Consider the following 14,577-nt stretch of genomic DNA (forward strand, 5'->3'; position numbering starts at 1 on the left):
AATCTGGCAGGACCCAAAGCCGTTGGCTCCAGGGGACTTCGGTCGCTGGTTGCACCTTGGCGGGGCGCTTCCGAATCTCCCGTCATAAACGCCTTCCGAATGTTTCTGCGTCGCCTGGGTTTGTGTGACGCGTGCTCAGGTGAACATGTCAGGCGTGAGCCCCTCCCTGTCTCTGGATGATTCTCACCTGCCAACATTAACACCTTAACGAGAGACAGGACGGCATTCAGTGTGGTGGACAGTACCTTCCAAGTTCGGTCAGTCTGGGGGCTCACCAGGTCTCCCGAGCCCCAGAGTTGTTTAGAGTAAGCAGAATCTGCTGGAGAATGAAGAAGCACAAAGCACAGTGAGGTCCCCATGCTTCCCTGTCCTGCCCCGAGCTGCCGGGGGCAGGAAGCGGGGAGACCCGGCCGGGAATCTGGGGGTGACGCTCTCACAGCTGGGGAGAGTCTGGCTCTGCTGCCTCAGCAGAAGCAGGTGGTGTGTGGCCACCGAGAGGCACTCACAGCAGCAGCAGGGGACAGAGCTCAGCTCCGTACTGTCCGTTTTCAAGTCTGCACTTCTCAGGGGAAGGGGAGGAGGGGGCCAGGAGGGGGCTCTCGGGGGCGCCCTGCTCACTGTGAAAGCTCCTGAAAACCGGCAGAGAGACGCCGCCGTACGTGGATGGGTGGTGATTCCAGAACCGAAATTCAGGACGATTCCTTGACTGAACCGAAAAGCCTCGACAGCTCACGTGGACGAATCCCCGTGGAAGCGTCTGGTTTCAACATCAGTCACATTAACGTGCCCATTAAGGCGCGTTCCTGTGTCTGCGAGTCTCCACGTGCCCTCACTCCCCTGCCCCCTCCTCGGCTGCATCTTCTTTTTCTCCCACCCTCCTTTTAAACCTGCATTCTTGTCTTGAGGATTTAACTCTCTCTAGGCTGCAAAACTGTGTATATTGAGTGGTGGTCTAACAGCCTAATATCACGTTGATTTTATAATTTGCATGTTGCCAAACATGTGTCACTTAGAGGCAAACACTGGACAGGGTATCGCAGAGGAACACCAAACCTTGGCGTTCAGACTTCACACAAGAAGAACGGGGGGGATATCTCCATTCTGCCGAGTGGGACCGCGGGGACGGGGCAGGGAGGGGGCGCTCACTGAAAGGCCTTCAGGAGGGCCGGGCGGCGCCAAGGGGCGCACAGGGGATGTCCGCGGGCGGCCATTGGGCTCGCTCCGCTTCCGCGTGGTGCTTGGACGCCTGCACACGGTTGATTCTCTGCTCTTGGACTTGCAGACGACCACTCCAGGGTCCGGCTGAACTCGGGAAACAGCCACAGCAGCTCCGACTACATCAACGCCAGCCCCATCGTGAGTACCCGCGGCGCCAGGCCGCCGGCTTCCCAGGGGGGTGTGGCCAGGACCCGCCCACCCGGCACTGGGCCACAAGCTGGCAACCAGTCTCTGCCCAGTAACTAGCCTCCACCAGGTACCACTCGGCCCCCTGCCCATGCCCGGACCCTGGTTCAGAGCGCCATTGGCCACGCACCCTGAAAACTCGCGGGCAGGCTCACTGCAGTCTGTCCCCAGGCGGGACCACGTATGAGGCAGAGGGGACGAGGTGCTGGGGCGCTGGGCCTGGTCACCCTGGGGCTCACAGCAGCAACCTGAGGAGTTAGTTGCTGTAGTTACCGCTGGAACCCAAGACTTTAGGAAAATTCTTAGTTGGTTGTGTGGCGGGTTCCTGGGCCCACACGTTCCTCACACGGGAAACAAACAGGAGACGCCAGACCCAAACCTGCCTCCTGCCAGAAGGACGGAGAGGCTAGAGGCAGACCCAAGGCTGTGGGCTGCTTTCCTTGGTTTTCCTTGGGTGGGGTCTTCCTTCCAAGGGCGCAGGTGCCAGGGCTGGGCCTCCCGGGGCAGCAGGTGTCAGAGGACCAGGGGAGGAATTCCTGTTCCTGGAGACCCTGGGGCCAGCAGGCGCGCCAGCCACCCCCGCCGGCCTCGCCCCGCCGCTCCTGTCCTTCCGCACCGGGGCGGGCAGCCCAGGGACGGAGAAAAGGGGCCAAAGGTCACTCTGAGTGGTGATTGGCAGCCTTTCGGGACTAAGTAGAGTGAGTGCCGGTGACAAGTTGGTGAAGTAAGAGCTTTCGGAGCGCGCGGCAGAGCTGTGGGGACGGGGAGGAGGGCTGTGCGGGAGGCTGGTTGGGGTGTCCCCCTGAACCCTGTTCCTCAACATTGGTTTCCAGGGGGTTTCAGGATCTCTCACCAAATTCTCAAATTGGCTTCCAGTCGAATACAGTGCGTGCAGGAGACCCCTCCGGTCCTGACGCAGTGAGGTTTCGGGGTAGGTGACCGAGGGAGGCAGTGGTGATCTTAGATGAGGCCTTTGCCGTCTGACGCCCTGGGGGTGACCAGGGCCATGGTTGTGGGTCCCACTTGTTCCAGTGGTCTGTTGCCTGGAGCGTGTCCCTCAGGCCCTGCTCAGACTTCACGCCCCACACAGTGAGGGCGCAGCGTAGCAGCCTCGCTGTGGGAGAGTGAATTCAAAGCGAAGCACTTCGTCCACACCCAGCAGACCTAGGACTTGGTCTCTAGGGTTATTCTGGGGAGGAAGTAGCTCCGTCCCTCCCAACGGGGGTCGACCTCAGACGCTGCTTCCGTCTGTGCTCAGAGGCCTCGCTGCCGCCGTCCGGCCAGGCTCTCTCGGTGAACGCTCTTGGTGTGCTCGGTGTTTCTCCGGCCGGGCTAATTTAGAAAACCAAGCCGAAGCCTCGCTCACGCCCCAGCCTCTCGTCTGGTGGGGCTGGGCTGTGTCGCTGCCTGGGCTCCGCCCCCACCCAGGGCCGCGGTGAGGGCGGCTCGGGACTGTCCGGAGCGAGGAGGACTGTCCTCCTCTTGTTGGGGTCCTTCCCTGGAGTGAGCCGTGGACCAGGCCACTGTGAGAAACCGGGCAGTTATTTTCAGGTCTCAGAGACAGCAGTTCAGTGTTGGGGGACACCCAACACTCCCCATTTCCTGGGTTCTGGCTTCCAGACGTCTGGGCCGGTTCAGGCTAAAGTCAGGACTGGGTGAGCACAGGGATGCTGGTGAGAAACCGCCTCGCCCCGAGAAGCCGCCAACAGCAGCTCCCCGGCTGCCGAGCCCGCAGCCTCCTTCCTACGGGCGGAAGTTCAGGATGGCCTCCCAGGCCTGATGGGGACTTGGGGCAGAAGGTGAAGCAGGAGAGAAGATACAGCGTCTTTTATGTTTTCCTTTTACTTCATACCACAGGTCTTTTTTGCCCACATTTGGGCTATAAGCGCAATTAAGCAGAAGCCCCCGATACCTCTCCTCCTCGCGATAACTGAAGGTACGATGCAAGCGAGCTTCCTGGCAGAGCAGAGTGAGACGCGTGTGGCCACAGCCCGCACAGACCCTGGCTGTGCAGAGCAGCCTGTACAGTCACATCCGTCGTATTCGTACGCAGTCCTCACTAAATTCCAGGGGGAGGCATCCAGCAGTAAATAATGCGCAGTCTCAGCGTTGGAATCAGAGGGCACGAAGTAAATGGGAATTCTGTTTTCCCACCTGGGGGAACCGGCCAGACCTCCGAAGCTCAGCCCGGTTGCTGGGGACTCAGACGAACCACGGCTTCAACACCACAGCGCACGAGTCTGCCACCAGGAACAGGTCTGCAGGTCCCAGCGACGCCAGGAAGCAAGCCTGCGCTTCACCCCTTAGAGGGACAATCGTGGGACTTTTAGCTTGGAATGCGCTTAACTAACTGACGCCGCGGAAGAGGATGACCGCCCAGATGTCCTGCACATCGTAAGAAGTTGGCCAAATGCAGAAGCCAACTCTTTGGATTTCAGAAAATGTTCACAAGCAGGCATCTCTGTGTGTGTGATTTTGGTGTATAGCAAATATTTTTCTTAAGTAAATCTCAACTCCTAAGAATAAAATACGAAAGTAATTTAGGTTCTTAAGTCAGCCTCTCTCCCACTGATTATTAAAGACACAATTTCCCACTAAGTTCTCACATGAAGACTTGGTGTCTGGTGGAGAAGGGGTGTGGTACACAGGATGTGGCACAGTGGTAGAGCATGTGCTTAGCGTGCACGAGGTCCTGGGTGCAATCCCCAGTCCCTCCATTAAATAAACAGATAAATACACCTAATTACCCCCACATACACCAAGTTACAAAACAAAGCTTAAAAAAAAAAGCTTGGTATCTGGAAAAGTGACTTGAAAACTCAGGCTTGCTGTAAAATTTGCTGTAAATGTTAGAAAAATCGGGCGTTAGGTGGTCAGAAAGGACTGGTGTGAGGCTGCAGGCTGAGAGGCACGGTCCCCGCGACCCCACCCCAGAGGCTGGCCCAGACCTTTCCTGACACTCCGGGCCGTGGTTGTCTGGGCAGCAGACCCAGCCCCGCCCTCACCTGCGCGCCAGAAGGCAGCCCCTCCACCACCCTTCCAGGCTGCAGAGTGGGGCGTCCTGTCTTCGCGGGCTGAAGGCTGGATTTTCAGGGTGAGTTTTGTTTGGAGCATTGGGCAGGTGTTGCCGTGCTGTGTGATGTAGGTGAGACGCGGTCACTCACATTTATTTATAATTGTCATTCTGCAGCGTAAAGCGAGTCACTGGGGTTTTTTAAATGTGCGTTTGGAAGTTCACAGAGTGCACCTGGCGGGTACCCTGGTTCATGGGGTGTCTTCAGAGGATCAGTCAGCCACATGGACAGTAGATTCAACACAAACAAATGGCTTTACTTCTGAAAAAATCCCGGAATCCCAGAGCTCAAGTCAGGAGGGAACATGCCCTCGCCCGCCCTCCCATGGCACTTCGCAGACCCTAGAGTGCGGCCAGAGACACTGACCAGCTTCATGCCTGGCTCGGGGGCTCGTGCTGTGACCACGACAGTCAAGCAAGCAAGCAGCTACAAGGAGGGGGAGGCGCCGGGGCAGCCGGGGTGAGACCCGGCACAGCTGTTGGGGGGAGCCGGTGCGGATCCCCGCCAGGAACAGGAGACAGGCGTCTCCCCATCCCCGCACTGCGGCGCCGGCCAAAGCTCCTGGTGGAAGAGCCAGGTTCGTAGAAACTGACGTGATTTCCTCTGATTACGCTGATCCTGCCTTGGGAATCTTAAGTGTAATGAGCCTTCATCCGTTAAAGATGCGCAAAACCAGGCTGAGGCTTCTGTGGCCCCTCTTCACTCCGCGCAGGGAGTGCTTGTGCCCAGAGCTCTTTCCTGTTCACCGGAATGTGCGCGGAATGGAGTGATGGTGACCATCTTCTGAGTGGTTGTCCAGCCGGTGGCACACTTCACCCTCCGTGGTCATACACGGTTTACTGCCGGCCAGGTGGTGGGGTGAGGGGGCTGGGGGTGACGGCGGGGTGGGTGCCCTGCCCGCATCCTCGGGCCTCGGCCTCCAGGCGGAGCAGGTGATGGGGAGACGGGTGCCCGTGACCTCAGACCCCCCCCCCAGCAGGCGCCTTATCTACCTTCCCGAAGCCCTGTTGAGACGTCTACTTTCAGTCACATTACTTCTCACCGCGAGAGCACCTAAACGTGCCAGGGCGAGCATACTAACGGTTTTTAAATGTGCTGCTGTCTAAACTGCTCTGGGCTGGGGGAGTCCGTTTGCAAAGGGGGTGGGCTTTTGCTGCCCACACAGCACTGCTTTGGGGATGTGACAGGGGTCTGCATACACAGCTGTGTTAAATGTCATGACTCCTTCCTTCTGCTAGGCGCTTTTCTCCTGAAATATTTCAGTTGAGGCTTTCAGCCGGAGGAGCGTCACTTTACCTGTGTAGAGTGTGTGGTTGTGAACTTCCAGTTTTAATTAGGAGTCACTGAATTAGATGCTCAGAAAGCGTCTTCCCTCCGCCTAGCAGCCAGCGTCCCACTGTTGTGCTGTTGGAATAACTTGCATCTGTCATTTTACGCGCGTCCCCTGTTGCGCAGCACAGTAATTACAAGGTGCCCTCTCTCACGCTGACGACCGCCACCTCAGAAAGTGTGGACGAGCAGTGCCGCCTTCACCGGGTTCCTGGTAAAGGAGACGTGCCTCCCTCATGCCCCGCTCAAACCCAAGCACGAAGCGGGCTCTAAGGTGACACCGGGCTCACCGCTGACATCCCACGTGTCGCTGTGGAATTGTGTGTGGGTGAAACCTTCCTGTTTTCTACATATTGGGAAATGCATTCTTAACAAGAATCTAAACATGGACTATTTTCAGTCTTTAATCAAGCCCTGGGTCCCGAGTGGACACTGGGACTGGACATGAAAGAACCAAGGCCAGTGGACATCAGACAAGTGAGCGGCTGCCTTACAGGAGAGCGAGACCCGCCCAGTGTGTTCCGGGGCTGGTCCCCGCCGCCCCGGGGTGACGGTGAGGACAGCTCTGTCGACCCCTCCCCTGGCACCGCTCTGTCCCCTGCGGACACCAGCAGGAGGGGAAGAGCCCATCCGTCCGATTTAATCCTCTTTGCTTCTCCAGGCTTTGTTCTCGTGTTTCGGTTTTGTTTCGGGTTTTTTCCTGCTTAGTCAGTCTTTGAACTAAATGTTACGATTAAGTTCTTTTAAGCCAGACCTCCTCTCTCAACACTAGCACGCTGCATTTGGACAGATAACCTAGTCAGAAAACCCAGCACTGCGCTCTTGTGTGTGTGTTTTCAATCCCTGTCCGGGGGCGGAAATAGACCAGGGAGTTGGCTGCTGGGAGGCCTGTCTCGGGGAAGGGCCTGCCACGTGGCTCTCAGACCCCAGGATGACTCGGCTGTGCCCCAGCGCCTTTTGGGGGAAACAGAAACAAGCCCTCACCTGGGGGCAGTTAACTCTGCCAGCAAGGGAGGCAGAAGACAGTGTCGGTGGTCCCTCCAGGACCCTGGACAGCACCCCGCCTCTGCCAAGGCCCCCTCTCCCCAGCCCAGAGCCTGCAGTTTCCTCTGCAGTCACACATGTCCGCAGACAAGTCACTGTGCGGTGGCCCTGCCCTGGGCGCCTCCCCCCTCGTTCTCAGCACCTGCCTCACCTGGCCTGTCCGTGCACAGTATCCTGGTATCTGGTCTCTGGTTTGCTCAATTCCAGGTACAAGAGAAACCTGCAGCGCTGATGGCCAGGTCTAGGCGCCGGACCCCAGGCTCCAGCCGCCTAAAATCCAGGCGGGTTTGCGTCAAGAAGGAGAGGAGCGGCTGGGTTTCCGGCCTCCACAGACGCGGGGACGTGGGGTCGTGGGGTCGTGCGGGTGAGGGCTGGAGGTGCCCTACCGCAGCCGACGCTTGACTTCCAGGCCTTGGGGTGGTGCTTCAGCTCATCTCTCTCCTGTGGTCTTGCCTCCGCAGATGGACCACGACCCGAGGAAGCCCGCGTACATCGCCACCCAAGGACCGCTGCCCGCGACTGTCGCTGACTTCTGGCAGGTGAGCCTGTTTTTAATTAAATTTCTTTTCTGAAAGTAAGATCTTAGTAAGTTGATGATGAATAACGCTTGGATTCAGTTAAGCCAATTCAAACTTGTGTTCCCAGGTGTTCATCAAATGCTACTTGATTCCAGCATTTATATGAAGCTTTTAACATTTTCTGTTATCAGTCTTTGTTTTCCGTAACACAATGTGAGAAGGTCCCTTTGGGAGATTTAGTTAAAGACTCTCACTTTGTTTTTTAGCAACTTACACTTTCATTTTATGAAATATAAAGAAATGAAGTAGTAAATGTTCATTATAGTTCATTCAAATGTGTCTCTTATCTATGGTTTTAATCGTTTGAAGGTAGAAAGCTGGCTAAGTTACAGTCTCTCTTTGCGGATTCTCTGTAACGCATGTTAAAGGCCAGGCTGGTATCTCTTCACTCAGCAAAGCCCTGGACGCCCAGACGGGCTCAGGCGTTGAGAAGTAACGTCCGCACTGGCCAGTAAGAGGAGAAGCAGGAGGGCAAGTGGGTCCCTCACTTCCTCTCGGTCACCCACCGAGCAGCAGAGCGTGGTGGGAATGGCCTTGGGATGCACCGGTGATGAGCGCCTGAGTTCATGTTCCTGCTCAGCAAGTGTAGCAACTTCCTACTGTGTGTCAGGGACGCCGCGTGTCCCCAGAACTGCTCCAAGGGCCCCTTGGCAGCTGAGGACAAGAGGAGGAGGTCGTGCCTTCTGGGTCCCGGAGCGCAGTGGTCGGACCAGGGCAGTGCGTTGGTCCACATAGCTGGGCTTCGGTCCCTGTGGTGACGCTGTGCTGCAGCCTGGCCGTTCACACAGGCAGGTAGACGGGCTGGCAGTAGGCAGAGCTGCATGTGCGCCACATCCCTGTTCCTGTGGACTTCCGATCCCTTTCCCAACTTTCCAGCCAACCCTCTCCTGACTCTTGACCCAGAGGAGGGTCAGTATTCCCTTCCACCTTCGGGAACAGTCCCTGCAGGCTCTTCTGGGAAATCAGAAGGGGCCCAGGGTTCGCCGAGTGTCCACCAGGGCGCTTTGCCTCAAAAGCGTATTAACCACTGGCGTCACCATCCCCATGAGACAAGCGAGCACCCACGAGAGCACCCCAGCCCGTGAGTCGGAAGCCGAGATCCGGACGCGTCTGCGTGGCCCTGCTCTGTCCTGGGCCTTCGCGCTGTGGGAGAGATACCAAACTGAGCCCCTGCGGCGGTGCCGTAGAGGCACGTGCTCTGGCGGCAGGTGGTCTGCGGAAGCGCTGGCCCCTCCCGCCTTGGGAGCTGTCTCCTCCGACAGCTTGGGCGCCTGGGTGGGGCTCCTCCAGGCACGGGTGCGCGGGCCCGAGGGTCTGGGGACCGTGTCTCTCTAGGAGGTACTTCCTGACGTCAGGCAGAGCTGCCTTCCTGCGCCGGGAGCCCCGGTCCTGCTCTGCTCCTGGGGCGTCGTCGGAACTCCACGGAAGCGTGTGCCCACCCCCCAGGCTCCTGGTGCTCGGACAGACAGAACAAAGAAAACTGAGTTGTGGGGTGGAGCAAGAAATGCCCGCGGCACCGCAGCAGCACCGCGGCTGCCCTCCTCCTTGCCCAGGCTGTGCAGTCTACGTGTGGTGCGTGCGTGGTGCCCCAAAGGGGGGTTGTTTCGTTCTTACCAGCCCGTCAGCCCCAGTCATCACGTCCTGTGGGCAAAGCTGCTCTCACAGACAGAACCACGACTTTCTTCAGGACACATGGACACTTGGCATAATGATCGCTCACATCCAGCGACCCCTCACTCTGAGCCAGCCCTGTGTCCGGCTCCGCGTGTCCTGGCCCGTGGTCTGTGCAGCCAGCGAGGCTTGGAGGCGCGTAGCTGCTACGCCCGGTTCACGCAGCTGGTAAACGGGGGGCTGGTGCGGTTTCTTCCTGCCTGTTCGGAGCGCTTGCAGCTGTCGGGGGCAGCTTACGTGTCAGCGTCCGCGGTCCGCAGGACGCTCCGGAGCGCTCATGGAGGTCTGATGTCAGGAGCGTGCTTGCTTGAAATGGCACGAAAGCGTCTCCAGATGACACAAGCAGAGAAAACATGCAGGTGCGATGGCGTGCAGGATGCTCTGAGACACACCCCAACGGGCATTTATCTGACTGTCCCAGGGGACACTGACGTCCCTCCAGGTGGTCACAGACTCTCCACACAAGAAGGGCTGTGGCCGATAGGTGACCCTCGGGGACGTCAACAGGCACGTGAGCACACTGCAGCCTCTGAGGAGTCCTGTAGCAAAAGGTCCTGCCCCACTTGTCTCCTCCAACCGCCCTTGACCGAGACGGTGAGGTCTCCCGGGGACACGCGAGGAGGACCCAGTGACGAGATGTTGGCCTTGGCCGGAGGGCTGGTCCTGTCTGTGACGTGCTTCTCAGCACAGCCACGCTTGTTGGCTCAGCTCTGAACTCCGTTGTTTCAGACGTGGGCATCGACTCAGCATAGCCCTGTATCAGTACCTGCCCGTAAGCCACAGGCTCGACGCTTGGAAGTTCACTGGCCACTGCGGCCCAGCAGAATGCCTGCAGAGGAAGCACTGCCTGTCTTTACGGCTTCCTGCAGAAGGCGGGGCCGTTCAAAGGCCACTGTCAAGGGTAAGTGCTTTTAAGAATAAAGCCTGATTGGAAACATAAAAATTCCGGGCTGTCCAGGAATATCAGCTCTCACCTTATTGTCTGGATTTATGGCCTTTAATGAGTTTTGACCGAGGAACTCAGCACATGTTACGGAAAACATCGAAGCGTCTCCGTGTGCCGCCCTGAAGCCCTCCCTGGGAGGCGCTCACGGGTGTTTACGCAGGAACGGTCGCTGTGGGGCAAGCAGATGTAAACAGTGGCATCCCAGCTCCCAGGCACAGAGGAGCCCAGGCTGGGAGCTGGAGATGGCAGAGAGGACCCTCTCACCCTGTTTTCAAATACGGTCCCAGGTTCCAGGTGGCCGTGGATCTGGGGGGACGTCGTTCCACCCAGTACGACGGCCAAGAGGAAAACAGGCGTGGAGCCCCAGTGTGGTGCTGTTGCTGCAGGACCAGTGGACACCGCACAGATGGACGGATGGGCGGAGGAGGGGCAGCAGAGGCACGGAGAGGCCCGAGGCCATCAGCAAGGGGGACGCGAGGTGGGCCCGGCAGGCTCAGGGCGACATCCAGAGGAGGGGCAGGGAGGCTCTGTCTTCACAGGGACGAGGCTCTGTCTTCACGGGGACACGGCCCTTCTAGAACATTCCATCATAGGTGTGCCAGCAGTGCCAGCCCTTCCACCCTCAGCTCGGTCACCATGATCTGGGGTCTCCAGCCCCAGCCGCACCCCTCACTCCCTACTCCCCTCCTCTGCCTGACCCAGCACTGCTCACCACCTGCGATTAGAGTGCTTTCTCTAAATTCACATCGTGGGTTGTAAGAATTTGATTCCAAAGTCAAACACGTGCTGGACAACCTTCCCATAGAAATGTGTTCTGCTCTGTGAGGACGGTGGGTCTGCCCCGGCCGACAGGGCTGCAGAGGGAAGCAGACGCGCCCTGGGGGAGGAGTGCAGCAGGAAGATGCCATTTACGGAGCACCTTCCATCTGTGAGTGCACGTGACGCCCCGACGACCAGGCCGAGGACGTCACGGTGCGGTATGTGACACACAGACACTGTGGTGCGGTCCCACAGGGACGGGGTGGTGGGGGCTGGGGCTGGGGAGCTGGTGACGGGGCCAGTCTCAGTCTGGAACGATGAGAAGGTCCTGGAGACGGTGGCGGAGAAGGCTGCACAGCAGTGTGAAAGCGCCCAGTGCCCTCGAACTGGGCACTTAAAAGCCGGCTAGGAGGGTGTTTTCACGTTGTGTGTATTTTAGTAGAATAAAGCAAAGTGTAATCCCAGTCCCAGCAGAAGCTGAGGCCCCGGGAGCCCAGCAGCTCGCCTAGCAGCTCGCCCAGCCCACGTCCGGCGGCCCCAGCCCACAGCCAGTGGCAGGCCAGCGGCCCCAGCCCACGGCCGGCGGCAGGCCAGCACGTCGCAGACCCACACCCACGTCATCCGACGCGTTGCTCCCTGCACCGCGCACCTTACCGCCAAGAGGGTGCGTGGGTGGGCAGGCGCATCCCCGTGAAAGGAGAGAGGGACCCTTCCTGTGGGGCTGCCAGGGTGCGCAGCCAGCCCCTGCTGGGACGGAGGGACAACGGTGCTTCCCTCCAGGCACAGAAGATGTGAGTAGGTCCCCCAGAGTGTGTGCGTGTCCAAGGCTAGGTCAGGGTGAAGGCTTCTCTGGGGCTGCGGTCTCCCCACCGGGAGGGGAGGTCTGTGCACCTGCCAGGACCCAGGCACCTTGGGAGCATCTGGACAGCTCTTTGGAGAAAAGCGGGCTCCGGGCTGTGAGCAGGAGTGGGGGCCAACTCTGGGCACAGGTGAGGGGCCCCGTGCCATCTCGGGCAGGCGTCAGCCACCTGCCGTGGGGCTCCTCCGGCCCCACTTGTTCAAGGAGCCCTGTCTGTGAGGGAGTCCGCTGTCTGTCCCTCCTTCCATGTTTTTGACTGAGCCAGCAGCACTAAGAACTTCCCCACGGGTAGCATCCTCGTGTCTCCGTCACTGAAGCCTCAACTCAGGTGACCGGTCGGCAGCTCAGTGGCGCCCAGGTCGCGTTGGCGCTCATCACTATGACTGCTGTCCTTCCGAGGAGAGAAGTTCACCTGGAGACTCAGCTTCCTGCCTCCTGCAAGTGTGTTCCGCTGGGACGTCCACGGGGGAGGGTGGGTGCGCTTTCTCTCTTCTGAGAGCAGTGGGCTTGATTTAGGTAAAGGGGTCACTCCGTATCGCCATCAGTCATTGTCCTTAGGGTGGTCAAGAAAAATGCCCAGCCAGGTGCTGTGGGAGACACAAAGAATGTGAGGGTTTCCCTTCCAGGGACCCGCTGCCCCGGGGGCGGGGACAGAAGCAGAAGGGCAACCGAGAGGCACAGGAGCGAGCCGTGCCCGGTGCCACGGTGCCGGAGGCCTCGGGTGGGGGGGCGACGCTGCCCGCTGCCCCTGCATGCTGGGCCCGGCCAATGGGGAGCCGAAGGTGGCGGCCCGTGTCCACCTCCGGGCGGGGCAGCCAACAGATGACCGCTCTACGGCTGGCGTCATCCAAGCCCCGGGTAGTGAGCCTGAGCACCCAGGGGTGGCCCCCGCCCAGCCATGCTGTGCCCCTGGGCCCCCTGTGTGCAGGGCGCCCTCCTGCCTGTGAGACCACATCCTGTCAGGGCCCGTGATCTCCGGTTATCCTCAGAGGCTGGGCTGAGAGGGGAGGCCGTCCCTGCGCCTCTGTGACTCTCGGGTGAGTCGCGCCCGGCTGTTGGTCCTGGACAGCTCTGGGCAGGGGTGGTGGAGCAGGATCTGCAGACTTTGCGGCTCTGGACTGAGAGGCTGTAGGAGAGATTTCCTTCAGCAGCGGATTGGTGGGGTGATTTTAAAGCACATTGTTTGATTTAATTAAAGGGATGATAAGAGTTGAAGACAGCTCATTTCTTTGGAAAACCTGACTTTTCATTTCCGTGAGCTCAGAAGTCCTTTGACCAGAAGGATTTAGCAGTCTTGCTGGATTTTCTATACATGAATTCCCAAACTTTGGTCAGACCATCTTATCTAAATTTGGGGATTGAAGGCCAGGATCTTGCAGGGGTGAGCATGGCGCTGCTTGGTGGCCCCGCAGCAGGAAGTGTGCGTGTCCTCCCGCCACACATGTGTCAGAACATCAGCTTAGGTTTGGGTGAAAAACACGTCCCTTGAGTTTCTTTTTTAACCAATTTTTGTGGCTCTCAGCTGAAAACATCCTGCTTTGATGTGTGATGTTGGCTCCCTAGTCTGTCCTGTCTTTCTCTTTCTTCCTCTTTCTTCCTCCTCTTCCTCCTCCTCTTGCCTCACGAGCGGACCTGATGTAAATGCATCGGGTCTTGATTTTGAAAAGGGAAAAAAAACGGCAGCCTGAGGGGCATTTCAGTCTGGGACGTCAACCTGCACATTTAATGTGAAATGTGAACACAGACCAGGGGACTGTACGTGGTTCTAAGTGACAGCGCTCCCTCGACCCAGGTGATTTCTCGTACGGTCAGATACCTCCCTTGGAACTGCACAAAGTTCGGATAAAAAACGCACCTCGTTTGTGAGCACGTGGTCCCACCGTGGAAATGTCACAGCTGGTGGTCACACCAGCCATGTGGACTCTGCTCGAGAAGTAAGCTGGCCACTCTCTTTGCAAAAGATCTCTTGATTCTAGTGAAATGGCAGGTTATTTCCCTCCTGAGCAAAAATACCGACAGTGGAAAAAAATTCCAGAGGCGTCTGCTCCTGTTTATCAAATATCGGATTGTGGCTGCGTGGCTGGCGGGGGCCTGGGTCCAATCTCAACAGCTGCAGGGTGTCTCCCTCCCCACCCGCCCTCCTGCGCGTCCACATTTCCTATCAGCTCTGCCACCTGCACCCCCTGGTTCTACCTCTTCACGGAAGCCCACACCGATAGGGTTACTGGGAAACAAGTCAGGTGGGTGTGTCCCGAGTCGTGCTTGCAAGTCACAACAAAGACTTCATAGCCTCTTCTGCATCCAGTCAGATCTCCGTCCCAGCTATCCACGGTTTGACACAAGCCTGTGACTGCGTGGCTGAAACACACCCGGGTGCTGGAAGGGCTGGACGACACGGGCGGGGCGGGGCACTCGGGGGTCTGCCTGCCCGCGGGGTTGCAGACGCCCCTGCTTGTTCTTCTTTCGCCCACTCCAGACCACGTGGTTACAGCTGACGGACCTCTAACGCAAGTGTTCTTAGACCTCTGTGATTGACTCCCAGTTTCAATATTCATCAGCGTCCCCATTGCCGGGATTAAGGCGATGTCTGTTCAACCTGTGAAAAGAAATTGCAAAGGAAATGAGTTGTGTGGTCAAGATGGTGGGGGGACGCATGGGGTCTGGGGAAGACTGTCTCCACTCCACGCAGTGGCAGTGACAGCGTGCATGCCGAGAGTCCATGGGCGTCGAAAAAAAAAAGAAAAAAAAAGCACGTTTCTGTACATTAAGCAGGTCCTGGGAGGACCTCTGCCAGGCAAGCCTTTGATAGCGTTTTCTCTGAGTTCTCTTTCTACAGGAATATTCAAATGCTGCCTTGTGAAAATATGTATTGTTTTCAATGAAGCATCAGTTAGAATAAATCCCTGTGCTGGA

At 58.1% G+C, this 14,577-nt stretch overlaps 1 protein-coding gene across 4 annotated transcripts in view; it reads left to right on the top strand.

The window, feature by feature from the left end:
* Positions 1-14,577, top strand: part of PTPRN2 (protein tyrosine phosphatase receptor type N2) — a 384,695-nt gene that overhangs the window by 339,913 nt on the left and 30,205 nt on the right. For all 4 annotated transcript variants that reach the window (XM_072964044.1, XM_072964045.1, XM_072964046.1 and 1 more), the window contains exons 14-15: positions 1,283-1,356; positions 7,313-7,390. In XM_072964044.1, coding sequence (XP_072820145.1) covers positions 1,283-1,356; positions 7,313-7,390 — 152 coding nt within the window. The remainder of the gene's footprint in view (positions 1-1,282; positions 1,357-7,312; positions 7,391-14,577) is intronic.

The sequence above is a fragment of the Vicugna pacos genome, chromosome 7 (genome assembly GCF_048564905.1).
Source record: "Vicugna pacos chromosome 7, VicPac4, whole genome shotgun sequence".
Classification (NCBI taxonomy): domain Eukaryota; kingdom Metazoa; phylum Chordata; class Mammalia; order Artiodactyla; family Camelidae; genus Vicugna; species Vicugna pacos.